We start from the raw sequence: 27,519 nt of genomic DNA, 5'->3' as shown, positions 1-27,519 counted from the left end.
TCGTTCGGTACCGAAGCGCCGGCATAACGCACGCTTCGTTCTCAATGCGATAAATCCAAATGTCCCAACGCAGTGTGCTTTTTGTGGACCAGCTCCATCATCATATCTCAGACTCTAGCAACTAGCAAAGGTTCGTCAGCATCGTAGTACGACTAGAGAAGAGGGGCGAGAGAGAGAGATCCCAGTGGGTAGGTAAGGCATTGTACAGACCGTGAGAGACAAAGTAGAGAAGAGGCTGGGAAGTAAAGGATGTAAAGAGACGCCCCCCCAAGGATATTTTTGCTCTACATAATTCATCGAATCTCTGTGCCAAGTTTGAGCGACTTTGGCCTTCAAGGCCTAAGAAATTATTATAGGGGGGGCGGGGGGGAACAAGACACCCTGTATATTTCTAGTCTTCCTGTGAGTTCCATATGGCAGGGTATGATTGCTTTGAAACAGGGTGGGGAGAAAAAGGTCGGGAAATTGTGGTGAAAGGAATGATCGAATTATAGTTAGGGGTTGGAAAAAAAGAAGATGAAGGAGGGGGAGGAAAAGAAGAAGAAGAAGAAAAAGAAGACTAGGAGGTAAGAAAGCAGATAAGAAAGGAAAACGTTCAAAAGGGAATTCAAGATCTAAGACGTTGGATGGAAAGGTAGTGAGAAAGAGAGGGAGAGAAAGAAAAAGGATGAAAGCGAGAGATAGAGAGAGAGAGAGGGAGGGAGGGGGGGAGAAAGAGAACGGGAAATTGAGGGAGCGCCAAAGAGGGAAAAGAGAGGCAGAGATGCAGAATTCTAGGGTGTAAAATAACAGTACCTCCTCCCTCTATCTCTCCCTTTCTCTCGAAGAAGGGAGAGAGGAGAATGGGGGGAGCGAGGGAGGGAAAGAGAGAGAGGAATGGGGGGGATGACCCTAAGTAGTGATTACAAAGGCAAAACACGTCTATGAAGCAAAAGAGAGAGAGAGAGAAGAAAAGAGAATATGCTCATGAAATAGAGAGAGAGAAGGGAGAGGGCAAGGGAGGTAAATAAGAAAACTTTGTAAAAAAAAGACGTGGGGAAAAAAACATCATAAAACACAAGGTGGTTGGAAAATCTTCACAATAAAAAGAAGAACAGTCATTATTTTGATCTTCTTTGTACAAACTTTTCTTAAAGAAGAAGGAGAAGAAGAAGAAGGAGAGGAAGAAGAAGGAGAGGAAGAAGAAGGAGGAGGAGAAGAAGAAGAAGGAGGAAAAGAAGGAGGAGAAGAAGGAGGAGGAGAAGAAGAAGGAGGAGGAGAAGAAGAAGAAGAAGGAGAAAAAGAAGGAGAAGGAGAGGAAGAAGAAGGAGAAGATGAAGAAGAAGAAGAAGGAGAAGAAGAAGGAGAAGAAGAAGAAGGAGGGGGGAAAATATCCCTAAAGGGAATGTAGCTAACAAAAAAGTGAAAAAAAAATCCTAAAAGGAATTTTGTTAAAAACTAGTTATCGTCAAATAAAGATAAGAGTTAAGTTAACGGGACGCTAATTTTGGTTGTTAAAATATTGTAGTCGCCTTTTCTAACAAAAGTGTGAACGGCCAGCCTAGTTCGCTTGGTTGGTAAAAGAAGAAGAAGAAGAAAAAGAAGACTAGGAGGTAAGAAAGCAGATAAGAAAGGAAAACGTTCAAAAGGGAATTCAAGATCTAAGACGTTGGATGGAAAGGTAGTGAGAAAGAGAGGGAGAGAAAGAAAAAGGATGAAAGGAGCAAGAGAGAGAGAGAGAAAGAAAAAGGATGAAAGGAGCGAGAGAGAGAGGGGGGGGGAGAAAGAGGACGGGAAATTGAGGGAGAGGGAAAAGAGAGGCAGAGATGCAGAATTCTAGGGTGTAAAATAACAGTACCTCCTCCCTCTATCTCTCCCTTTCTCTCGAAGAAGGGAGAGAGGAGAATGGGGGGAGCGAGGGAGGGAATAACAGTACCTCCTCCCTCTATCTCTCCCTTTCTCTCGAAGAAGGGAGAGAGGAGAATGGGGGGAGCGAGGGAGGGAAAGAGAGAGAGAGGAATGGGGGGGATGACCCTAAGTAGTGATTACAAAGGCAAAACACGTCTATGAAGCAAAAGAGAGAGAGAGAAGGAAAGAGAATATGCTCATGAAATAGAGAGAGAAGGGAAAGGGAGAGAGAGGGAGGTAAATAAGAAAACTTTGTAAAAAAAAAGACGTGGGGAAAAAAAACATCACAAAACACAAGGTGGTTGGAAAATCTTCACAATAAAAAGAAGAACAGTCATTATTTTGATCTTATTTGTACAAGTTTTTCTTAAAGAAGGAGGAGAAGAAGGAGGAGAAGAGAAGAAGGAGGAGAAGATGAAGGAGAAGATGAAGAAGGAGAAGATGAAGAAGGAGAAGATGAAGAAGGAGAAGATGAAGAAGGAGAAGAAGAAGAAGGAGAAGAAGAAGGAGAAGAAGGAGGAGAAGAAGATGAAGAAGGAGAAGAAGAAAAAGAAGGGGGGGAAATATCCCTAAAGGGAATGTAGCTAACAAAAAAGTGAAAAAAAAAATCCTAAAAGGAATTTTGCTAAAAACTAGTTATCGTCAAAATCGTCAAATAAATAAGAGTTCAGTTAACTAATTTTGGTTGTTAAAATATTATCGTCGTCTTTTCTAACAAAAGTGTGAACGGCCAGCCTAGTTCGCTTGGTTGGTGCCCTCTCCCTCCCCCTCCCTCTCCCCCTCCCTCCCTCCCTCCTACATTTCAGTGACCTGGTTTCATATTTTCTGGAGCGTAATCTAAATAAATCATCATTATCATCATATATCGTTCCTATAGCTGTTCCATATTATGTAAACCTATTGAAACTGTGTCGTTTTGTATTGTATTGGGAACTGATGCGTTTAACGTGCTATAGCGGCTGGCTTGAAAAGACCTTCGTTGTAGATAGAATGAAAAAAAAAAAAAAAAAACCCAACGCCTCACCGTTAGTAGAGCTAAATCCCCGGTGTGGTTGGATATTTCGTATAAAAGTTGAAGTTATGAGTACCTCTGATGTGATTTTTGATAATTTTGCAACGGGCCAAAAATAATTGTTATTTGTTCATGCCCATAAATTCATATGTACCCATTATAAAATCCGTTTAGAATAAAATTCGCCCAGGGCGGGAAACGAACCTACGACCCTCCCAGTTAACGAGGCTGGCTGCGCGGCTGGCTTGAAATGACTTTCGTTGTAGACCTTCTCTTAGTTCCGTCATTTTTTTTTTTTGGTGTGAAATAACTTTTTTGTTAACCCTTCTCTTTTTTCCGTTTTTTTTTTTTTTTTTTTTTTTTTTTTTTTTCGAAAAATCCCCAAGGCCATTTTGAAAGACGAAAGAAAATGTTCCTCATAAAAATGGATCTGACGTTTGTAAAAGTCGAGGTTTCTTTCTTTTTCGGCAAAATTGATGGAGTTTTTCCTCTATTTTTTGGGGTGTGAGTTGTGAGAGTTCGGGGGGTGAGCGTTAAGCTTTACCTGACCTAAATATGAATATTATTGCTAAAACTTTATTCCCCCGGCTCGAGAATGTAATTCGTAACCCGAGGCACGCAGACATTTTCATTTCCCCAAAATTTTTGGGTGGAGGAGGGGGAGAGAAGAAAACAGGGACGGGGGGAAAGGTGGAGGAAGAGGAGGAGAAGATCAAATTTTTAAAAAGTAGGACATTTGGTTCCAAAAACCCGGACATTCCATCGAAAACCCGGACATTTCCCAAATTTCAAAATGTACACACGCTGCGAGATAGAAAAAAATCAACTAAAAAGGTTTTTTTTTTTTTGTTCTCTCTAAAGAGATTTTTGTTGTCCCGTTCGTTTTGTAGGTACCTATCGACACTTAAAGCTTTTTGTTCCAAAGTCGTTGCTGATTGGCTAACGCGTTGAAAGGATCGCGCAACTTGTACTCAAATGACCTTGCCTGGCTCAAATGACCTTGAGACTGTGGTGGTGAAGATATCTGAGATTAGGTGACATAATCATTTTTGTGCACGGTAGCGTGTCCTCTTGCCATAGTTGAATTATCCTGGCCCTCTAATAGAGAAAAGATGTGCGTTCAAATAAAACACGAGCTTTCAGTGCAAAGCGCGAGTATTATCGCCAGAATACAATTTGAACGAAAATTAAACCGTGTGATAGTGTTTGAATTCTGTCAGCCATCCTATTTTTTCTCAAAGGAACTGCAATAGGTTCTTAAATTTTATATTACTGTACTGAACGTGGTTAGTTCATTTATTTATATTTCTGCATATAAAGATCAAGGATTTTTGTAGTGTATCTGTTGTATGATCAAAATTTAACGTAAACACTCCTCTGAATGTAGAGATCACATCACAGTTATATTTTACGCTGTGCTATTGAAATAGAGGATCTCGTTGGATGGCATTTTCTACAGAACCTCTGTTTGAATAATAATTTAAAACCCAGTATGTGTCTATAGTCATTATTTTTCTCTTCCAGTATCTCCAAATTTCCATATGCCTAACACGTTCTCCAAGCAGTTGATCTGCACCTTGATCCGGTATGAACAACCCTTGGCTCTGCTAGGGCTATGGTACCTGAGCTCTACACTGTTCTGCCTAGCCATGTCTACACTGTGTGGACTACGCTCTTACTTCCTCGCACTAGTGTTCCCCAGTGATAATTACAGACGCTATGGTCGCTGGGCAGTGGTTATGATAGAACAAAATACATTAAGCTACCACTATGCTGAGGAGTTGGCCAAGAAACACATGGACATTAAGCTGATAGGATCTACAGGAGATAACGATGCACTGAAAAAGTTCGCAGAATATCTTCAAGATACATACGGGATTGAAGCGGAAGTTCTTACCAGTGACTTGGATAAGAACAGTCGCAACATGTTGGATTGCATCCGTGATAAAATTGAAAAACTGGAAAGCATAGGAATTCTAGTGAATCAGTTACCACGTCGTCCGATACCCAGCCCTCACGTTCAAACGTCTGATTGTGAACTTACCGAACAGATCAGCGCCATGGTTCTCACTGCACATCTCAGTAAGATCGTAATCAGCAAGATGGCAGCACAGCATAGCGGCGCTGTCATCAATATTAGCGATCCTAGCGGTGATTACCCACACCCTTACCTCGCAGCTCATAGTGCATCCTGCGCCTACATGGACTATTTCGCACGCAGTCTCAACTGGGAACTTGCCTGTGATAATATTCGCGTCCAATCCCTGGTGCCGTACGATAGTATTACGACCGATGAAGAGCGGTGTACCTGGGGCTCTATTCGACCTAGCCTGGTAGCAAGACATGCAGTGAATTCATTGAGCAAAGCAAGATCTCGGGGATATTGGCTGTATGAACTCAAAGGGTTCCTGGCAAAATGTATCCCACTGTATTTCCGTCAGTATTGGACGTACAAAATGAATAAACCGGACTGTGGCTGTCGGTTGATGCTGAAAGAATAAGAATCAAATAATGGGTTCAATCGATTGAAATAAAATTAATTTTAGAAAAATAAAAGCCCAAGTATTTATTAACTTTTAGGGTGGGATATATGTACCTAGCCTAAAGGAGATTAATGGCCGATTTCACCAACACAAGATAATGAGCCATTAAGTTAATCGACCATTTGAATTAACGCAAATATCTGGTTTAGATGACACCTCTGTTTTATAGTGACTGTTTCAGCAACATCTGAACTCACCTCTAAAGACCAGGTAAAATATTCGGTCCAGATATCAGTAGGGATCAGTGTTCTTTTACCCTAACTTTTACAATATCTCTAACCGTTTTGTCGCTATAGCTGAAAACCGCCAAAAAACGGTCGAAAACGGTTCAGATATCAGTAGGGATCAGCAGAATCACAAAGAACTTTATAATGAGCTCGGCATTGTTTGTTTGTTTTTTATTTCAAAATTGAAGAATTTGCAACTCCTCCATTAGGTTGAAGTCTAAGGTTTCTTTAAAGAAATCCCTGTTAGAGAAGAGATGGTCTCTGGTCGGCATGACTACTGTTAATGTATGTACGTAAATGACTGGACAGAACTGGCATTGTCTTGGTTTAACGTCCCCCAGCGAGAAGAACTCTAACTCAAATGATCAAAATCTAGTGTTGCTGGATTAAATAACTTTGAAATTAATCCAATGTTTGTTTGTTTTTCCGTATAAAATATTATTGTAGTAAGGACTGTAAGGAGTGAAGTACTCGTAAAAGGGAAAATTTGGCATCTTGACAAAATGAGAACAATGATACTAGTAGTACGAGTATGTTTTTGGGTACATGCTTTGTTGGTATGGGCTCCATCCAAATTTTTATAGTAACTTTTCTCTCTCATTTTAGTCAATAAGGTAAAAAATACTGACCTAGTCTCAGATGATCCCAGCGACCTAGCCTATTCACCGAAGCCTATGTCCTAACATTATGTATAATGGCTAAGCACTGGTACATACACGCAACCTTTCCTAATCGCATCATTCTGATCATTATCAGATATCATTGAAGTTATAAGCTTTGCCGATGTTGAAACAGCAAGTGGGTACATTATGTATCTAGAAAATTAGGGCAATCTCGGCGTCTTTTACTTCACGTCGGTGGTTACAATACCTATATGTAAATTGGAGATACATAGGTATCTATTTGAGACTGTAAGATTTTATTAAAATGATATTATGGTCTGTAGAGCACAAGTTGGAGAGTGGTTTGATCTCGTAAGAGAGTTTACAGCGGCAGGGTGTTCAAAGAGTAATTTGGTATCAAATAGCACCAAGCAGCAACCATCTCAACCAAACGTTTTGTGTTGCATCCTCGTCACATTTGTGAACTACATACCAAATTTCAAGTCTCTAGCTTATACCATTCCCAAGATATTGTTAAATTACACCGAAAACCGTCAAAAAGCGGTAAAATGCCGCCAACCGTTGCACCGGTCGTAACCAAAAGTTTCGTGTCGTATCCTTGTCACATTTGATAGCTACATACATACCAAATTTCAAGTCTCTATCTCTTACCGTTCTCGAGATATGAAATTTGCAATTTTTTTTGCAAAACGGCCCATTTTTTGCCAAATATAGGTCACTCTTATGGGAACCCCCATTTTTTATTCAATTTTTGGAATCAGCATAAAATTTTAATTGAAAAAATGTATTCACTCGAAAAAATTTGCTCTAAAAAAATTTGCACAAATCGCGATTTTGTGTGCGTCAGTGACCCCAGATATGATAAACAACGCAGTTGGTCCTGAGTTAGAGCGAAGAATGCGTTACTGTGTACAAACAAATGGATCTCATAAGACAGACGTGAATCGGTGAGGAATTTACAAATTCTTACACGATGATTGTGCTGTTTTGAACACGGATCAGTGTGTTCTAAACATATGAATCAATGTGCAACATGCGGAATTTATTCTTCACGTGCTGTGTTGCCCGTGTGCGTGTGACTGTACGCTCTCGACACAGACCATCAGCATGCTCCTACCAGTTCCCTATACATAATATCGTCATAGTATGGGGATCAAGACAGTCTGGTTTGTGACGTAGTGCGTCGACGTTATACCCTGAAGATATTATTACACCGAAGCACATTCTTGTACATATACGAGAAGAACTTTCCCTCATTCACAAGTTTGGTGAAGTTTCTGAATGAACAACGTACAGGTATCAAATTGAATCTAGTAACTTGTGTTCTGTAATGAGCAATGAGGGAGATTTCAGATTTGTAAATAATTGCTGCCATCCTCCCATGTTATGATGACTGGATTACGTAACCAATGTGGCAATTCGGTCCGAAGTTGATAATAGCATAGCCAGAAGGGATGTGCGGAAGGTTCTAATCCTGCTCTGAGATTTTTGTTGTCTTTTTCTGTATTGGAAGGTGTTAAGGATATTTGCTAACTGGTAAACTGATCTTCGTCCGAAATATTAATATAATGGATAAATGTAATTTTTTTAATGCTTTGACTGTTGTTAGGTACCTACATAAAAAAATGAGAAATTTAGAGCATTGTTATGATGGTGGTAGTTTTCCGAACCTAGCCAATAGTTTGAGTGCCTCCCACACAGTATTTACTTAACTGACATCTCACATCTGCATGGGGAAAGCGAAATGCTTTTCCCGAGGTTTTTATGAATGAAAAACTTGGCGTAGTGACGTAAGTCACCGTATATTGATTTTCTTCCCATGACGTCAAACGCGTGTTTTTTCACATGGAAAATACCTTGTTGTATTGAGCTGATACTTGTTCCATATGGTGTTTTTCGTTATCTCTATTGGTGCACTCGATGAGGTTTTAGTCACTGAAATCAATTGCCCTGTGCTGAAAATAATTACCGTCCCAATATCCATGTTGTGATAATCACCATAGGAGGAGAGAGTAATAATATTGTAGGGGAGGGAGAGAGAGAATGAACAGAAGTATGTCCTGCTCATCATGTTGCTACTGTTCATACTTAGGCTACGTATACATAATTACATACCTACGTACAAGTCTCGTTAATTCGTTAATTCCTTTTTTTTTTTTTTTTTTTTTTTTTTTTTTTTTTTCTTAATTTTGAAGTTTGTTCAAACAATTTTGGATTCAAATAATTTTGAGTTAAAATGTTTCATCATGGTTAAATAAAATATTTTGGTGATCTTTTGTAGGAATTTTAGACTTAAGTATATATAATACCAGTTTTTCATTTTATAATTTTCTAGTCACCTCAAAGTTTCAAGTGATTCCAGCTGCAGTTCTGTACAAAGCACAATATTGCTGTCTGATAAAATTTAGTACCCGTCACATTCCAAGATTTGCTATTGGTAGGTAAGTTGTTGAACTCTATGTAGGTCAACACTTTAGATAGGAAAATATCAACTTTCATCTATCACCAGGGGGGATGTTTTTGGGCACAAGCCAGAAGCAGAAGCCGGCCAGGACCTATGAGAACTTGTTGATTGAACTTATACGAGAAAATGTACAAATGCTTAATAGTCTTGGGAGGGTAAAGAAAAACTCAGTTTGTTTTGATGAAAACCTCTGAAATCTGCCAACACTTCGTAGGTGACAGATTGATGGGTACATTTCCCCTTTTTTTTTTTTTTTTTTTTTTTTTTTTTTTTTATCTCGACACGAAAACAGCAATTCCGTATGGGGTCTGAATAATAATAATAATAATAACAATAATAAAACTTTCCCTTGATATTTATTATTCTTTATTCCTTGTTTTTTAAAAAAAATGAAATCTGTCTTTCAATCTGAAAGAACTATAGCGGAAATGCTAAAATTACCAACAGACAAAAAAAAGAAGGTACCACCTATAAGGCAATACAATGTAATATATAGTACCAATATCCATATTAATTCAGAGACAAAAATAATAAATGACTAGGAAATCTTAAAGACAAATCTGTAGAAGGGATTTCTTGAGAAACCTGAGCGTACAAAGCATTCATGACACTATATTGATAAATGGGGAGATTTGATTTCAAATATATTTACTATAATTCCGGACCTGACGGGTAAAAAATACTGACCTAGTCTCAGATGATCCCAGCGACCTAGCCTATTCACCGAAGCCTATGTCCTAACATTATGTATAATGGCTAAGCACTGGTACATACACGCAACCTTTCCTAATCGCATCATTCTGATCATTATCAGATATCATTGAAGTTATAAGCTTTGCCGATGTTGAAACAGCAAGTGGGTACATTATGTATCTAGAAAATTAGGGCAATCTCGGCGTCTTTTACTTCACGTCGGTGGTTACAATACCTATATGTAAATTGGAGATACATAGGTATCTATTTGAGACTGTAAGATTTTATTAAAATGATATTATGGTCTGTAGAGCACAAGTTGGAGAGTGGTTTGGTCTCGTAAGAGAGTTTACAGCGGCAGGGTGTTCAAAGAGTAATTTGGTATCAAATAGCACCAAATTTATAGATAATATAAGAAAGGAAGGAGAAAAGAGAGAGAAATAGATAGGTATAACAGGGAGAAATATGATGAAGATTTTGCTTGATATGTGATAAGAGGGAGGGGGAAGGAAACGTAAAAAGAGAGAGAGAGAGATGTACGAATAGAGGGTGGGAGAGAGAGAGATATGTACGAATAGAGGGTGGGAGAGAGAGAGATATGTACGAATAGAGGGTGGGAGAGAGAGAGATATGTACGAATGGAGGGTGGGAGAGAGAGAGATGTAGGAATGGAGGGCAAGAGAGAGAGAGAAATGTAGGAATGAAGGGTGGGAGAGAGAGATGAAGACAGAGAGTGAGACATGTACGAATGGAGGGTGGGAGAGAGGGAGAGAGAGATGTACGAATGTTGGAAACGATCAACGATGAGATCTACCTACCCTGAGCAGTGTTTTTCTGGCGCACCCTGTAGAACTAAATGGCGGAACTTTGCTTCGGAATAACGGCCGAGCCAGACCACAATAATAGTAGTAGCCTACTGCTGGAGTAAAGGGACTTTTCAGTCCTAAGCGAGCAGTATAAATAAGCACTATTATTATTATAATCGAACCTTCGCTAACCTCTTAAGCTGACTAGGCCAGCTAAAACGGAATTCTTTAAGTACATACCACGTAGAAAACGTTCGTTGTCCTTTTTTACTTCTTCTCCCCCCCCTCCCCCTCCTCTTCCTCCTTTTTCTTCTCCTTTTCTCTCGGAAATGTCGATGAAAATGCACGCTGCTCTAAGCTGACTAGGCCAGCTAAAACGGAATTCTTTAAGTACATACCACGTAGAAAACGTTCGTTGTCCTTTTTTACTTCTTCTTCTTCTCCCCCCCTCCCCCTCCTCCTCCTCCTCCTTTTTCTTCTCCTTTTCTCTCGGAAATGTCGATGAAAATGCACAGAAAATTGACAGAAAGGGAGAGGGAGGGAGTAATACAAAAGGTAGGAGGGAGAGAGAAGGGAGGTAATGAAAAAACTGAAGGACAGAGAGAGAAAGGAGCTAATGAAATTTGAAAAGAGGGACAAAGAGGGAGGGAGAAAATGAAAAACTTGGAAAAGGAAGGGAGGTAATGAAAACAGAGAGGGAGAGAAAAGGGAGATCGTAAAAAAGGGAGGGAATGAGAGATAAGGGAATTAAAAAGTGGAGAGAGAGAGGAAATAGGAAAAACAAAGGGAGGGAGAGAGAAAATTGGAAATAGAAAGAGAGCAATAGAACTTTCAACAGGAAAGTATAATAAAAGATTAGAAAAAGATGTTGAATACTGGAAAGCTCTCTTCCTCTCTCTCTCTCTCTCTCTCTTGAGAGAAAAGGGAGATCGTAAAAAAGGGAGGGAATGAGAGATAAGGGAATTAAAAAGTGGAGAGAGAGAGGAAATAGGAAAAACAAAGAGAGGGAGAGAGAAAATTGGAAATAGAAAGAGAGCAATAGAACTTTCAACAGGAAAGTATAATAAAAGATTAGAAGAAGATGTTGAATACTGGAAAGCTCTCTTCCTCTCTCTCTCTCTCTCTCTCTCTCTCTTCTTTTCCTTCTCTCTTTTCCACCCTTTCCTCAATTTTCTCTCCCTTGTTCTGTGCCTCTCTCTTTTCCATCCCTTGCTCTTTCTTCCCTTTTTCAAAGGGCTTTGCATATAAAGAAGAAGAAGAAGAAAAAGAAGACTAGGAGGTAAGAAAGCAGATAAGAAAGGAAAACGTTCAAAAGGGAATTCAAGATCTAAGACATTGGATGGAAAGGTAGTGAGAAAGAGAGGGAGAGAAAGAAAAAGGATGAAAGCGAGAGATAGAGAGAGAGAGAGGGAGGGAGGGGGGGAGAAAGAGAACGGGAAATTGAGGGAGAGCGAAAGAGGGAAAAGAGAGGCAGAGATGCAGAATTCTAGAGTGTAAAATAACAGTACCTCCTCCCTCTATCTCCCTTTCTCTCGAAGAAGGGAGAGAGGAGAATGGGGGGAGCGAGGGAGGGAAAGAGAGAGAAAGAGGAATGGGGGGGATGACCCTAAGTAGTGATTACAAAGGCAAAACACGTCTATGAAGCAAAAGAGAGAGAGAGAAGGAAAGAGAATATGCTCATGAAATAGAGAGAGAGAGAAGGGAGAGGGCAAGGGAGGTAAATAAGAAAACTTTGTAAAAAAAAGACGTGGGGGAAAAAAACATCATAAAACACAAGGTGGTTGGAAAATCTTCACAATAAAAAGAACAGTCATTATTTTGATCTTATTTGTACAAACTTTTCTTAAAGAAAAAGAAGAAGAAGGAGAAGAAGAAGAAGAAGGAGAAGGAGAAGATGAAGGAGGAGAAGAAGAAGAAGGAGAAGAAGGAGGAGAAGAAGGAGGAGAAGAAGGAGGAGAAGAAGGAGGAGAAGGAGAAGAAGAAGAAGAAGAAGAAGGAGAAAAAGAAGAAGGAGAAGGAGAAAAAGAAGGAGAAGGAGAAGAAGATGAAGAGGAGAAGAAGATGAAGGAGAAGAAGATGAAGAAGGAGAAGAAGAAGGAGGAGAAGAAGAAACAAAGCTAACAAAAATGTGAAAAAAGAAATCCTAAAAGGAATTTTGCTAAAAACTAGTTATCATCAAATTAATAAAGATAAGAGTTCAGTTAACGGGACGCTAATTTTGGTTGTTAAAATATTATCGTCGCTTTTTCTAACAAAAGTGTGAACGGCCTAGTTCGCTTGGTTAGTAGTGCGTCTGCCTTGTAAGCGCTAGGCCGCGGATTCGATTCCCAAAGTGCATTTTATCCTGAACGGATAATGTTCGTTCTCGGAACGGCTGGCTTTCTCCTATCTTGTCTTCATTCTCTCTTCGTTTTCAGGACGATAAGACCTTAGCAGTTACAGTTTGTCAAAACTAAAAAAAAAAAAAAGTAGATCCTGCTTCTTAAGATGGCGTTCTTTTCGGAACATCCTTTCACTTGAACATTATACCCGCGTTACATCTCGTTTTACCCGAGTTATACGTTATGGTTGGCTATAATATTACCTCCCCTTTACCTTAATACATATAATATTACCTCCCTTATAACTTACTCATTACTGCATTACTCCCTCTAACTTTACTCTCCCTCTTCCATCTTAATCTTAACTGAGGAACTCACAGCCAAAGACCACACATCTCTTCCTCCTATTTTAGGAAAGAGGGGAGTCTTTCCTTCTATCTCCTCTCTCTTTCCCTCTCTCTATCTTTCGCTTTCTCCCCCCCCTCTCCATAATTTACCGTACCATTGATCAATCTTACCCTGTCCCTGTCCTACTTTTTATTTTCTCAAATTTACGCAAAACTTGGAACTCATTCTGAGAAATCATTCAGTAATTTGACAGCCTAGGTGGGTGCAAATTTTTACAAAATTTTATATCTTGTTGAATTTCAACTTTGAATCTCTTATCTCTCTCTGGAACTCTGGAACTTTGTATGTATTTGCTATTCCCACGTACATGTTGTTGATTTGTTTTGATTTATCATTATTATTTATTCCCCCCCCCCCTTCAAATTCGAGTAAAAAGTTTGTCGAATTTGAAAAATAGAGAGAGAAAGATAAGGAGAAGGGAATTTAACAGCAATAGTAAAGGGGGGAGAGAGAGAGAGAGAGAGAACACATTGATAAATTTCCTTTTTTTTTCATTCCATCAGTAAAAAAAAACTTTTCATTTTAGTTGCTGTATGATTTTGTACAGAGAGAGAGAGAGAGTGGGAGAGAAGGTTAAATTGAGGAAAGGGAGTTAGAGAGAGAGAGAGAGAGAGAGAGAGAGAGAGAGAGAGAGAGAGAGAGAGGGGTGAATAGAGGGAGGGGAGTGAGAGAGAGAGAGAGAGAGAGAGAGAGAGAGAGAGAGAGAGAGATGCGAACTATCAGTTAGTCATTCATCAATCCATCATATTTTAATGGCCTTTTTTGTGGAGGGGTTTTGGTGTTTTCCTCTCCTTCTTTCTCTCTCTCCCTCTCCCTCTCCCTCTCTCTCTCCCTCTCTCTCTCCCTCTCTCTCTTTCTCTCTCTCCCTCCGCCCCTTCTACATTTCAGTGACCTGGTTTCATATTTTCTGGAGCGTAATCTGAATAAATCATCATTATCATTATATCGTTCCTATAGCTGTTCCATATCTAAACCTATTGAAACTGTGTTGTTTTGTATTATATTGGGAACTGATGCGTTTATCGTGCTATAGCGGCTGGCTTGAAAAGACCTTCGTTATAGATAGAATTGAAAAAAAACCTAACGCCTCACCGTTAGTAGAGCTAAATCCCCGGTGTGGTTGGATATTTCGTATAAAAGTTGAAGTTATATGGGTACCTCTGATGTGATTTTTGGTGATTTTGCAACGGGGTAAAAGTAATTGTTATTTGTTCATGCCCATAAATTCATATGTGTACCCATCATAAAATCCGTTTAGAAAAGAAGGAGGAGGAAGTGGAGGAGAAAGATTACAGAGAAGGAGAAACTAAAAGAAGAGAGGGGGTGGAGAAAGAAGGAGGAGGAAGTGGAGGAGAAAGATTACAGAGAAGGAGAAACTAAAAGAAGAGAGGGGGTGGAGAAAGAAGGAGGAGGAAGTGGAGGAGAAAGATTACAGAGAAGGAGAAACTAAAAGAAGAGAGGGGGTGGAGAAAGAAGGAGGAGGAAGTGGAGGAGAAAGATTACAGAGAAGGAGAAACTAAAAGAAGAGAGGGGGTGGAGAAAGAAGGAGGAGGAAGTGGAGGAGAAAGATTACAGAGAAGGAGAAACTAAAAGAAGAGAGGGGGTGGAGAAAGAAGGAGGAGGAAGTGGAGGAGAAAGATTACAGAGAAGGAGAAACTAAAAGAAGAGAGGGGGTGGAGAAAGAAGGAGGAGGAAGTGGAGGAGAAAGATTACAGAGAAGGAGAAACTAAAAGAAGAGAGGGGGTGGAGAAAGAAGGAGGAGGAAGTGGAGGAGAAAGATTACAGAGAAGGAGAAACTAAAAGAAGAGAGGGGGTGGAGAAAGAAGGAGGAGGAAGTGGAGGAGAAAGATTACAGAGAAGGAGAAACTAAAAGAAGAGAGGGGGTGGAGAAAGAAGGAGGAGGAAGTGGAGGAGAAAGATTACAGAGAAGGAGAAACTAAAAGAAGAGAGGGGGTGGAGAAAGAAGGAGGAGGAAGTGGAGGAGAAAGATTACAGAGAAGGAGAAACTAAAAGAAGAGAGGGGGTGGAGAAAGAAGGAGGAGGAAGTGGAGGAGAAAGATTACAGAGAAGGAGAAACTAAAAGAAGAGAGGGGGTGGAGAAAGAAGGAGGAGGAAGTGGAGGAGAAAGATTACAGAGAAGGAGAAACTAAAAGAAGAGAGGGGGTGGAGAAAGAAGGAGGAGGAAGTGGAGGAGAAAGATTACAGAGAAGGAGAAACTAAAAGAAGAGAGGGGAAGGAGGATGGAGAAAGAAGGAGGAGGAAGTGGAGAAGAAGGAGGAAAGAGGATAGAATGACAAGGAGGAAAGGGGATGAGGAATAAGGAGAAAGAGGGGGAAAGAGGGACAAGGAGGAGAAGGTAGGAGAAGGTAGGAGAGAGGAGGGAAAGGGTAAAGAGTTGAAGAGAGGATAGAGAAGGAAAAAGGAACGAAAGAAGGTGGGAGAGAAGAAATTTAGAGAGGAAAGGAGATGGGAAATGAGGAGAAAGAAAAGGAGAGGACTTTTTTTTTGGGTACTCGTGAGATTATTTAAAATTGCAAATACATTCTGATATGCATTCTGTTATCATGAACTCAGGAAGATATTCTATCGTTGATTTATCCGAAAAACACTTTAGGTGCATTGTGCAATCAGTACCTATCTAAAACATTGCATTTACAAGAGATAAGATTAGACAACCATAAGTAATCTCATCTCAGTAGTTTTCCTCCAATGCATGATGTACGCTTTATCACACTAAACTCTAAAGTGTTCTTTCCTTTAATTTTTTGTAACTAGTCTAAAAATATTATAACAGGGTTTATAACATTGTACCATATAATACATATTTGTATGTATACAAAAATGAAATTGATGCAATTTTTTTAATAGGTCCTGAAAGTCATGGAATTTTATTTTGGAAAAAGCGTATGAATCGTATATTATAAAACGTCCAATGGTCATGTATCAAAATCTATTAAATAGAATCATATGGAGATGTATTTTTAACCACTCTGGTACTCGGTGAAAATGTTTAGAACCGTAGTTACCAAATGACAATTTATTATTTTAAAATTAAAACTTGTCCAAGTTTTACTCAGTTGTTGCAAAGAAAAGATGAGATATTTTATTTTAACATTTGTATTTTTACTTTTGTTGATAGATTATAATAATTTGGTCAACGATTTTGAGGTACAAAGGTAATGTTCAGCTATTGAACTAGGAGTATAGTTGAATTAATCGGGTGAAGAATAATTAATAATCGGAAATTATCACCTCTAAATTGAAATAAAACAATGCCTAATGCATGTAAAATGACAGTCTTTCGTGTCTCCAATATTGAAAAAAATCCTCATATTTTCTTCTCAGTGTAAATTTTAGGTTTGAAATAAAAGTCGTATTGAATATAATGCTGTAGTTACCAAATGACAATTTATTATTTTAAAATTAAAACTTGTCCAAGTTTTACTCAGTTGTTGCAAAGAAAAGATGAGATATTTTAACATTTGTATTTTTACTTTTGTTGATAGATAATAATTTGGTCAACGATTTTGATGTACAAAGGTAATGTTCAGCTATTGAACTAGGAGAATTAATCGGATGAAGAATATATTTCTACTCACACGAGAGGTCAGCCACAGTGGCACGGTTCATAAGCACGAGGCAAGCGTAAATTTTCCCGACCTATGATGTCATCCCACGTAGCACCCCACATCGAAAAACAACAGGTGCGAACATCACACGACTTTCTCTTGCTAAAAACTTGGTTTAAAAAACTTATAATATAGGTACTCAGTTAACATCAAAACGGGATACCAATTTTTACCGATTTTGAACATTTGGACCGATTCTGAACCTCTCCCTTTATAGGTAGGTACCTCCTATACTTTGTATAGGTTCCGTATACATAAAATTTGGAGAACGTAAAACATACTCCTAATATGGTTCATACCGATACTTCAATCATGCATATCCGAATTCACCAAATCGTTTATGACCTTTTTATCAGAAAATTGTACAAACGTAAGCATGCTTCGGATTCTCTGAGCCTAGATAACAGTTCGCAAGGTAAGTAAGTAGGTATAGGTGGTGTTGTTGTACCATTTAAAATTGCAAATACATTCTGATATGCATTCTGTTATCATGAACTCAGGAAGATATTCTATCGTTGATTTATCCGAAAAACACTTCAGTGATTCTTATAACTGGGTTTAGAATTTCATGTTAAAGTGTTTGTTAATCTCTGAACATGGCCGAATACTATGCCAACATTTTTATACTTCTGTGGGATTGTAGACCCGGGCGTACATGAAGGGGTTTCAATTTTACTAGCCTACATAATTATGTAGGTATGTAGTATGGTTATCATCCCGGTAGCACAGCAACATGAGATATCAAGCGCTTGAAGGACGACTAACTACAAATGTATGTCTACTAAGCTACTAAGTACACACCTATGTGTTCCTTACTATGTGTTCTTCCACTTCTTCCTCTTTTGGATACATAGGAATATTATGATGTATGAATCTCTTATGTAAAACTCTGTTGAAGGACACAAAGTAAGGTTATAACTTTAATGTCTGCTAGGACGTGATTAGAAAGTGCGGCGGTCAGCAGATGAGTTAAATGACGTGGACTATAGAACTATAGTAAGACCAGCACCAGACATAACGGTGGTCATAGTACGAGACAAGACAAGCTTCTCGTAGTCAAGGATTATGCGAGTGACAATGACACGGTACATTATACCTTTCACTGGACAATAACAAACATTTAAGCCTCGAGCATTTTAATTCCTGACATCAGTTGAAGTGAATACATGGGAGCAAGGATGCTAGGAGCTAGAAGATATCTTACAACACAAAACATTTCACCAGTGCGAATAGGAGAACGGCTATCAGTACAGTGACACTATTCATTGCCCTAGTATTTGAATTTTGAATAAAACTCCTGTATGGCAAGCAAATGCGTTAACTAACACTGGGTTGTGCCTCTAAAGTAGAAGATATGGGAACAAAATTAAACATTTTGTACGAACCATTGAAGCTTCGTAGCAAGTCAAAAAGCTTCAAGTTCTCCTAGAACGACATAGCCAATTTCATTTCTCTTCTTGGTGAAGTCATTTACTTGCGCATCAGACCATAAAAGTGACTAAAAAAACAACCTGGCAAGGTAAAAGCGTATCCGGTTGTAATTAAGAGTTGATCTCATGTGAGATAACATACTACCTACCTACCCCGGTGGTGTAGTGGTCAAGGCGCTCGCCTGGTAAACAGGAGGGCGTGGGTTCAATCCCAGCCGAGATATAATTTGAGAATTTGACCAGATAGGCCGTGGGTTCAATCCCAGCCGAGGTATGGAATTTTATCCTCAATATAATTTGAGAATTTGACCACAATAATAGTACTCCTACTGCTGGAGTAAAGGGACTTTTCAGTCCTATGCGAGCAGTATAAATAAGCACTATTATTATTATTATTATTATTACTAAGGTGTATGAAATTTGCACCCCAACATGAAGCATCCTAATCCCTGATAAATATCGAATACAGGAAATCATACAGGAATAACAACAATTTTATTAAGTATCTAACAACTGGAAGGCACTTACCAATTAAAGTTCTTGGTAGTAAAATTCCTCAGAATCTTTCAAACATGAACATTTTTTCCGTTGATTCCCTTGATGAATTATCATTGGGGGATATAAACACTCGATTGCTGAAACAAAAGATACAAAAGAATTGATCGTGTTTTAAATCTCCATTCTCTTGAAGGAATCATTGTAGCAGACGCCAATCTATTGTTATCTCCGAATGACAAACTGACTACTTCGTCGCCACAAACCATAATTTACACAAATCAAAAAACAATTAATTTATCATAACATCAACCCGTTGTCCATCAGCAATCAGTTGGCAGCGCCAGGTCGACACCATGAAACCCACAGTTAGTAGGAGAGACCTTGGTGGTTCAAATGTTAATCGTGCATGAAATGTTTGCCAACAGTCCTAATCCTTTCAATCCGTTCAGTATTCAATGTTGTAGGTTGTCTTTTTCCTTCTTCTTGTTTATATTTGTGTGGGTGAGACTAAAATGTCCTTTTGTCCAAGTATGTATAGGGTAGGACGCGGCAATTTACATTTACCTAGACTAGTTCTGAAAAATTTAGAAGAAGCAAAAAACTCGGAACTTTAATCGACGCCGACGCGACTTTAAAAAAGGTAAATCCCGTGCTGTATTTCATACAAAATACCCAAAGAGCAGAAATAAAAGATTTTTCGATTAATAATAGTGCAGAATGATTCTTATATTTGTCAATGGCGAGGAGTGAAAGAGCTACAGTAAGACTTACCAACAGATCCTCACAGGATCATGTCGAAACCTATCAAACGTTCAGCAAAGCGTGAAGGCAAAATATTAATATCTGATAATTAAAAATAACACAACTGAGTTAGTGCATAAAATACATGCGAGTTGGGAGTTAACAAGACATTATTGCTTCTATTGGGTCAATTAAAATCATATAAACGGAAAAGACAATTGTACTTTTGCTACATCATTAATTTATAAAAGATGATAAAAATAGATATTATATACTTTTTCTCGTAGATTTAAACTCACTATCATCAAACGTAACGCGCTTCCTTGCCATGCAGAAGGTCCCGGGTTCAACGGGTTACTTTCTGGTGTTCTCGTGTTGACCTAGCACCTAAATGGGAAGTATTGTGTCTCTTCTCGCCCATCTGATGAGAGGCATACTATACGGGATGGGCATGCTACGACACAGGCCACAAGCGTGTAATGTAGCACTTGTTCCATTGCTACGAAATAAAAACGGCGGTGGAACACTCATCTTAAAAAAAAAAAAAAAAAAAAAAAAAAAAAAAAAAAAAGAGTTGGATACCACCCATCATGGGTTTCCAACTAACCCCATTTTAGTACAAAACATCATCATCGTCTTGTTGTTAGCATTCTGGTTACATCTGTCAACATTTTCAATCTTAAGGACGGGCGCTAGGAAGAATTTTTTGTAACCTTCGGAATTACTTTCTCTTCTGATGTCCACTCGGTTCAGGCCTAATCAGTAGAGATAAGCAAAATGACGACGTCTCTTGGTCCTTTCACTGAAAAAACAATACTCTTCCTAGAAATCGGATAACAAAATCTGGAAGGTTATAAAAATATAAAGGTAAAATTTAGGTCTCATAGGATATGAATATTAATTTATTTGAGATTTTATATTAGATAGCAAATTATTGGCAAAATATTTTATTTTAAAATAGAATACAACCTTTCTATTGAGTATTGACTCTCTGTATTAGTATTAACAACTTATTGGCAAAATATTTTATTTTAAAATAGAATACAACCTTTCTATTGAGTATTGACTCTCTGTATTAGTATTAACAACTTTTTTTTTTTCTTTCTTATGTTTCAGTCTGGGGTCAAAGGAATCCTGTTTGAACATCGATCGTTCCCAACGATGGAAATAACCAATAACACATCCAACGAGAAAGATGTGCACAAGTCTGTCCTGAGCTACGAACAAGTACGAAGACTGAATGATGTTATGGATGAAGTTGTTAGTATCCATGGACGAGGCAACTTCCCAACCATTGAAGTGAAACTTCGCGACCTGGTAACTGTCGTCAGAAGTAAGCTAGAATCTGAAACGACGGGGATGAAAGTACGTGATATACGTGTAAACGGTGGACTTGCATCTTATGTGCTTTCCACTAAATCTCAACCATACAACGATCTCGACCTCATTTTTGGTGTAGAACTGTCGGGTGGTCGAAATTTTGACCGCGTGAAGACCGCAGTTCTTAGTTCTCTCTATGATCTCTTGCCAGAAGGTGTGAGTCGGAAAAGGATATCAACGTGCAGTCTGAAGGAGGCCTATGTAAGTAAGATGGTGAAAGTGAACCATGATGGGGATAGGTGGTCCCTCATCTCTCTGGGTATTTCTAATAGTGGTCATAAGAATGTCGAACTGAAATTTGTCGACTCCATGAAACGGCCGTTTGAATTCTCCGTAGACTCTTTCCAAATAGTTTTAGATTCATTGTTGTTATTCTATGCGTGCAGTGAGTTACCCATTAGTGAAAACTTCTACCCCACTGTCGTGGTTGAGTCGGTGTATGGAGATTTCCAAGAAGCGCTTTATCATTTGCACAAAAAACTTATTGCAACGCGGCAGCCCGAAGAAATTCGAGGTGGAGGTTTGCTCAAATATTGTAATCTATTAGTAAGGAACTATCGGCCGGCTAACCCGGAATATATCAAAACTTTAGAACGATACATGTGCTCACGCTTCTTCATAGACTTTTCCGATATCAATCAACAAAGAGCTAAACTAGAAAACTATCTGTGGAATCATTTTGTTGGGACTGAGGAGGAAGCACTCAAGTACAATTACCTGGTACTTTTACACCAAGTCGTGGAGGACTCTACTGTGTGTTTAATGGGACATGAGAGAAGGCAAACATTGAGTCTAATAGAAGAGCTCGCATGCCGTGTATTATACACGGAACAGCAACGCCTCATGTCTACTGCCGCTCCTGCAGCTACTCTCATCTATGCTAATGGCTACTATTATGCCCCTCTCATCCCTTGCACGTGCCCCTGTACGTCGTAACACTGTAATATAGGAACTGTGTAAAATGTAAATGTGATAATATTATATTCTTATGTATGTGGTCCTTCAATCTTTTTGAAGGCAACTTCATATGTTATGACAAGTAGAACTTTGATGGCCGACTTTAAGGTACTTTTTCCATTTTAGTTGAACATATTTATGCGGATGTTGCAATGCATCAAAGTGATAAAAAGCTCGATGACTCTAAATTTTAGGAGGCCAATTTTATGAAAGTATTTTTGACATAGTTGAAAAAGAACAATAAAACTAGGGAGCTTCAAAATAGAGCACTGACTTACTATGTATGTAGGTGTCTCAAACGTCAATCACATAATAAACTAAAATGACAAGGAAAAAAGTATCTTCTATTTAAAATTAATATGATGCCAACAGGATAAAGTTTTTAGCTCATTTCCTCTTAAAGTTATTACTTTTATCCTTTTGGTGTCACCAAGTGAAGCACAACCAAAATCTCGTTACACTGATAAAATACGGCTAGGGGGTTGAACATGGTTTGTAGGTATATTTTTATAATCCTACTCGAGCGCAATTTTAAAACGATGAAATTTATTTCGTTTCACAGCGCGATTACATTAGATCAGACTTCTGATAAGAAAAGTTCCAACGACGCGACGCGACTGATATACGAGTAGATAACTCTGTGGATAGAGATGTTACACGATACAACTTCGTAAGACTAAAAGTCGTCTAGTCTTACCCAGTGTAACCGCACCCTTGGTCCGAGTAAATATCAAACCACCCGCAAGTGATTTACTAGGTCTCTATTATTGATAAGCCACCGTTCTCACGAATTGACCAAACAATTCTTTAGGTGAATTTTTGAGAAAGTTCTCATTCCAGCTTATCTCTTACTTCGGTATTTTTGAAGATCCTGAGAAATGTCTCTAATGTTATATTGTTTCGAACCGGCAACCTCCGTGGTCGAGAGGGAATCACACTAGACTTGCACACCAGAGATCCCATGTTCATTTCCCGATAGAATTGAAGCTTTTTCGGCTCTGTCCTTGGAATACGAGGTGCACTCAGCCTCGTGAGTACAATTGAGTAGCGACCAGTCTGCAGTGGTGGATTTCCCTCCCCCATTTTGATTTTTGAACGGGTGGATAAAAAAATAAGAGGCATTAAATTTTTCAATATCATCAACATGATATCGACATCATTATGCTCCTTTTTTGAAATACAAATAAATTCAGTAAAGACAAGAAACGACTCCATTGGAAGTAAAAATTTCTGGTCATCCCTTAGACACGAGGTTGAATTTACTATCTTTTCACAATATCAATTAAAATGTCCATTCTAGATTAAGCCATCTTCGAATTATCCATCGCTATCGAAACTCCATAATTTTGATCAATATTCAATAATATATATTACCTGTTTACCTTCATGTATTTAAATTTATTAAACCTTTATTAGTTTTTGATTCAACCTACCTTTATTATTAATTAGTGAAGATGTACATTTTTGACCAGCTTGTCTAAAATATCTATAGTATAAATATTTATTTCGAGTTTAGTTCTCTTTTTGTAATAAATACTCAAAAAGGAAGAAGAAAAAAAACCTTGAAAATACCAACAACACAATTTTTCTATTTATTTTATTATAAGTTTCTACCTACTTGAAGGACATTTCAGTTTCCAAAAGATGTTCTCATTAGTTCCCTAGTTAGACAAGATTCTAGCTGGCTATCCAGGAAAGAGCTCACTATGATATCGCGAGAAGTTCTTTCTGTTTAAAAACGATACACGTGTCTTGATTGAATTCTCAGAACTATTCAATACCTCAACATAACACTGGAATTATTGGAACCTATTTCAAAACGTGCTTGTTATTTATTTTATTATAAGTTTCTACCTACTTGAAGGATATTTCAGTTTCCAAAAGATGTTCTCATTAGTTACCTAGTTAGACAAGATTTTAGCTGGCTATCCAGGAAAGAGCTCACTATGATATCGCGAGAAGTTCTTTCTGTTTAAAAACGATACACTTGTCTTGATTGAATTCTCAGAACTATTCAATACCTCAACATAACACTGGAATTATTGGAACCTATGTCAAAACGTGCTTGCACATAATAGATAATCTCTATGACGTTGTCTGCAATAGAAATTTTGTTTAACCAAAAAGAAAACTTGGAACGGAAACGACGCTAGCCGTTGAGGAGAAGAACAAGGAGAGACTGGATTAAAAATCATGATCATTAGCCTATTTTATTATTGACTTCAGGATTAATGAAATCCTTGGATAATATGATGCCAACAGGATAAAGTTTTTAGCTCATTTCCTCTTAAAGTTATTACTTTTATCCTTTTGGTGTCACCAAGTGAAGCACAATCAAAATCTCGTTAATCGGAAATTATCACCTCTAAATTGAAATAAAACAATGCCTAATGCATGTAAAATGACAGTCTTTCGTGTCTCCAATATTGAAAAAAAAATCCTCATATTTTCTTCTCAGTGTAAATTTTAGGTTTGAAATAAAAGTCGTATTGAATATATTGCCAAATTATTTGAATATATGTATTACCTAATATTCATCAGTAAAACGAAAAAGATACCTAATATGCATTACTTGTTGTTTAATAGCATTTTACAATGAAAATATTACAGACACATGTTTACATCTGCTTAAAGTTTTCGTACAATTTTCACTGCAAATAATACGATTTTTGTTTCAAATCTTACTATCAAAATAAGTATTAATGTGTGTTCTACAATGACTTATTTTTCTTTCTCGATGAGATTTTTTCTTGTATAATTGTAAGTAAATTTTAAAGAGTGTGGACTATCATTTATTTATATTAGGGAAAGTCCATTTCTCCAAATATTGTTTTTATTATCTATCATTAGTGTCCAATGAATAATTTGAGTTCAAGTGAGAAAAACTGATGTTATTGTTTGATTATTGCTTTCAAGTCTACAAAATAAACCCGAGATTGGAAAATTTTCATTTCCAATAAATAAATAATAGATATCTAATTAGGTAACATTAACGCTATTGTCATTCTTTAAGAATTTTAAGATGATCATTTGATTACATTTTTGTATTACCTAATTATTCTCATTGTTTTTATCTCAGGTATTAAACTTATACATTTTGAAGGGCTACTGTAATGGTTTCAATTAATCAAATTAAATTTTTGTAGGGCTACTTATTGATTTACGTATATAATTTCACTTAAGTAGGTAGTCCAACAATTAATCATTATAATATTTCCTGTGTTTTTCATTTTTGTATTACCTAATTATTCTCATTGTTTTTATCTCAGGTATTAAACTTATACATTTTGAAGGGCTACTGTAATGGTTTCAATTATTCAAATTAAATTTTTGTAGGGCTACTTATTGATTTACGTATATAATTTCACTTAAGTAGGTAGTCCAACAATTAATCAAATATTTCCTGTATTTTTATCAGTGTTCTGAAATCATAGTGATTATTCTCATTTTAGATTTTTCATTCCCAATTACTACTTATAATGATTGTATACAGGGTGGCCCAAATATTATGCTATAGTCCTTCAAAGGCGTCCTTTGCAAAATTAAAGATCATATACATACCAAAAATCAGTACTGTATATTTACAGGGTGGCCCTAATGTTATGTTTCATCCTAAATAAACGAGACCGGAAAAAAATATTGAACCCATTTGGTACATCCTGTACTTAACCACAACATATGGATTATACATACCAAAAATCAGTACTGTATATTTACAGGGTGGCCCTAATGTTATGTTTCATCCTAAATAAACGAGACCGGAAAAAAATATCGAACCGATTTGGTCCATCCTGTACTTAACCACAACATATGGACAATGTCACATATTATAGTCCAAGTATGTCCATTTGTCCATACTATGCTCTTTAGTCCTAGTGTACATATTTAACTTTATTATATTCTTTATTTGTCCAAAAGAAGTGGCCTTTGACATAATATGAGAGGTAGTTAATTACTCAAGTAAGTACCTGGTTGAAAGTGAACACGGAATCTGTACTCGATACCAAATAAATATGAATTAACTTGAGCCTGAAGAGCATAGCAGGGCCCTATTTAACTATAACCCGTTGAAATATTTGCAATCGAAAAACGAGTACAAATTTTTGTCGATGGTGGGATTCGAACCCGGGACCTTCTGCATGGCAAGGAAGCGCGTTACGTTTGATGATAGTGAGTTTAAATCTACGAGAAAAAGTATATAATATCTATTTTTATCATCTTTTATAAATTAATGATGTAGCAAAAGTACAATTGTCTTTTCCGTTTATATGATTTTAATTGACCCAATAGAAGCAATAATGTCTTGTTAACTCCCAACTCGCATGTATTTTATGCACTAACTCAGTTGTGTTATTTTTAATTATCAGATATTAATATTTTGCCTTCACGCTTTGCTGAACGTTTGATAGGTTTCGACATGATCCTGTGAGGATCTGTTGGTAAGTCTTACTGTAGCTCTTTCACTCCTCGCCATTGACAAATATAAGAATCATTCTGCACTATTATTAATCGAAAAATCTTTTATTTCTGCTCTTTGGGTATTTTGTATGAAATACAGCACGGGATTTACCTTTTTTAAAGTCGCGTCGGCGTCGATTAAAGTTCCGAGTTTTTTGCTTCTTCTAAATTTTTCAGAACTAGTCTAGGTAAATGTAAATTGCCGCGTCCTACCCTATACATACTTGGACAAAAGGACATTTTAGTCTCACCCACACAAATATAAACAAGAAGAAGGAAAAAGACAACCTACAACATTGAATACTGAACGGATTGAAAGGATTAGGACTGTTGGCAAACATTTCATGCACGATTAACATTTGAACCACCAAGGTCTCTCCTACTAACTGTGGGTTTCATGGTGTCGACCTGGCGCTGCCAACTGATTGCTGATGGACAACGGGTTGATGTTATGATAAATTAATTGTTTTTTGATTTGTGTAAATTATGGTTTGTGGCGACGAAGTAGTCAGTTTGTCATTCGGAGATAACAATAGATTGGCGTCTGCTACAATGATTCCAAGCTAAAAATGGAGATTTAAAACACGATCAATTCTTTTGTATCTTTTGTTTCAGCAATCGAGTGTTTATATCCTGAGAGGGAATCACACTAGACTTGCACACCAGAGATCCCATGTTCATTTCCCGATAGAATTGAAGCTTTTTCGGCTCTGTCCTTGGAATTATTTGTCAGAGTAAAAAGTTGATAAGATTAGTAGAGGAAGTTCTTGGTAATGTCGTGATTTTATCCATAAAAGTTGTGAAGAGATTCTTAGATTCATCACAAGTAATAATATTTATGATTTTAACTGCTTCGAACCTCATAAGTATCTTCACTGAAATAGAATAAAGTGAATATCGAAAAATTCTGCTGGTTACAGTACTTTCCTTGTCATAGGGTAAGGAAAGTAAAAACTACCTGCTAATCGTAGACGTGTAACAATTTCATGATTGTGTCCCAAAAATAAATTTTGTAATCACAGCATTGTAAGATTATTTTATGAATATCTGAGAAGTGTTAGTATCTGAGAAGTATTAACTGAGGAAATGTTTATCGTACTGTTGAAAAAATCTGAAACGTCTCTATGCTATCTCAGTAGATAACACGATATTTCTGCTTAATTCTAGATTATGATGTCATATTCATATCAAGAAGACCGAAATATTTAGATTATATCATTATCGGCATCGGCAGAATTACGGTAGCAGACTTTTTTATGCATATGGGATCATCTTGTGCTAGACTCATCCCCACGAAATCGAGGAAAATGAGAAAATAATTCCCCAGCTACTCGAAATCAGAGAGAAGAGGCCTTCATTCAGCCGTGGTTCAAAGTAAAAGATTGGAGCTGATGAATGATGAGTAACAATGAATAGAAATTTGAAATTCATGACGACAGACC

The 27,519-nt window shown here is 37.6% G+C and overlaps 2 protein-coding genes across 3 annotated transcripts; both read left to right on the top strand.

Annotated features, from left to right (window-relative positions):
• Positions 1-3,824: 3,824 nt before the first annotated feature.
• Positions 3,825-5,606, top strand: LOC103524613 (inactive hydroxysteroid dehydrogenase-like protein 1). Its single transcript, XM_008489641.3, has 2 exons — positions 3,825-4,185; positions 4,424-5,606. The coding sequence occupies exon 2, from the start codon at positions 4,441-4,443 to the stop codon at positions 5,398-5,400; it is 960 nt and encodes a 319-aa protein (XP_008487863.1). The 5' UTR covers positions 3,825-4,185; positions 4,424-4,440; the 3' UTR covers positions 5,401-5,606.
• Positions 5,607-8,462: 2,856 nt separating this feature from the next.
• Positions 8,463-21,931, top strand: LOC103524610 (terminal nucleotidyltransferase 5C). 2 transcript variants are annotated; one of them, XM_008489639.3, is made up of 2 exons: positions 8,463-8,729; positions 20,399-21,931. In XM_008489639.3, the coding sequence occupies exon 2, from the start codon at positions 20,444-20,446 to the stop codon at positions 21,596-21,598; it is 1,155 nt and encodes a 384-aa protein (XP_008487861.1). In that variant the 5' UTR covers positions 8,463-8,729; positions 20,399-20,443; the 3' UTR covers positions 21,599-21,931. The 2 variants fall into 2 exon arrangements, with proteins under 2 accessions (XP_008487861.1, XP_008487860.1); XM_008489638.3 differs by having other exon boundaries at positions 8,463-8,733.
• The last annotated feature ends 5,588 nt before the right edge of the window (positions 21,932-27,519 follow it).

The sequence above is a fragment of the Diaphorina citri genome, unplaced genomic scaffold (assembly GCF_000475195.1).
Source record: "Diaphorina citri unplaced genomic scaffold, Diaci psyllid genome assembly version 1.1 scaffold108, whole genome shotgun sequence".
Classification (NCBI taxonomy): domain Eukaryota; kingdom Metazoa; phylum Arthropoda; class Insecta; order Hemiptera; family Psyllidae; genus Diaphorina; species Diaphorina citri.
The sequence above is the reverse complement of the archived record's forward strand: the minus strand, read 5'-3'. Positions and strand labels throughout refer to the sequence as shown.

What these genes read in the sequence shown, in the direction of transcription:
- LOC103524613 (XM_008489641.3), top strand. Translation starts at nt 4,441, where the DNA reads ATGCCTAACACGTTCTCCAAGCAGTTGATCTGCACCTTGATCCGGTAT.
- LOC103524610 (XM_008489639.3), top strand. Translation starts at nt 20,444, where the DNA reads ATGGAAATAACCAATAACACATCCAACGAGAAAGATGTGCACAAGTCT.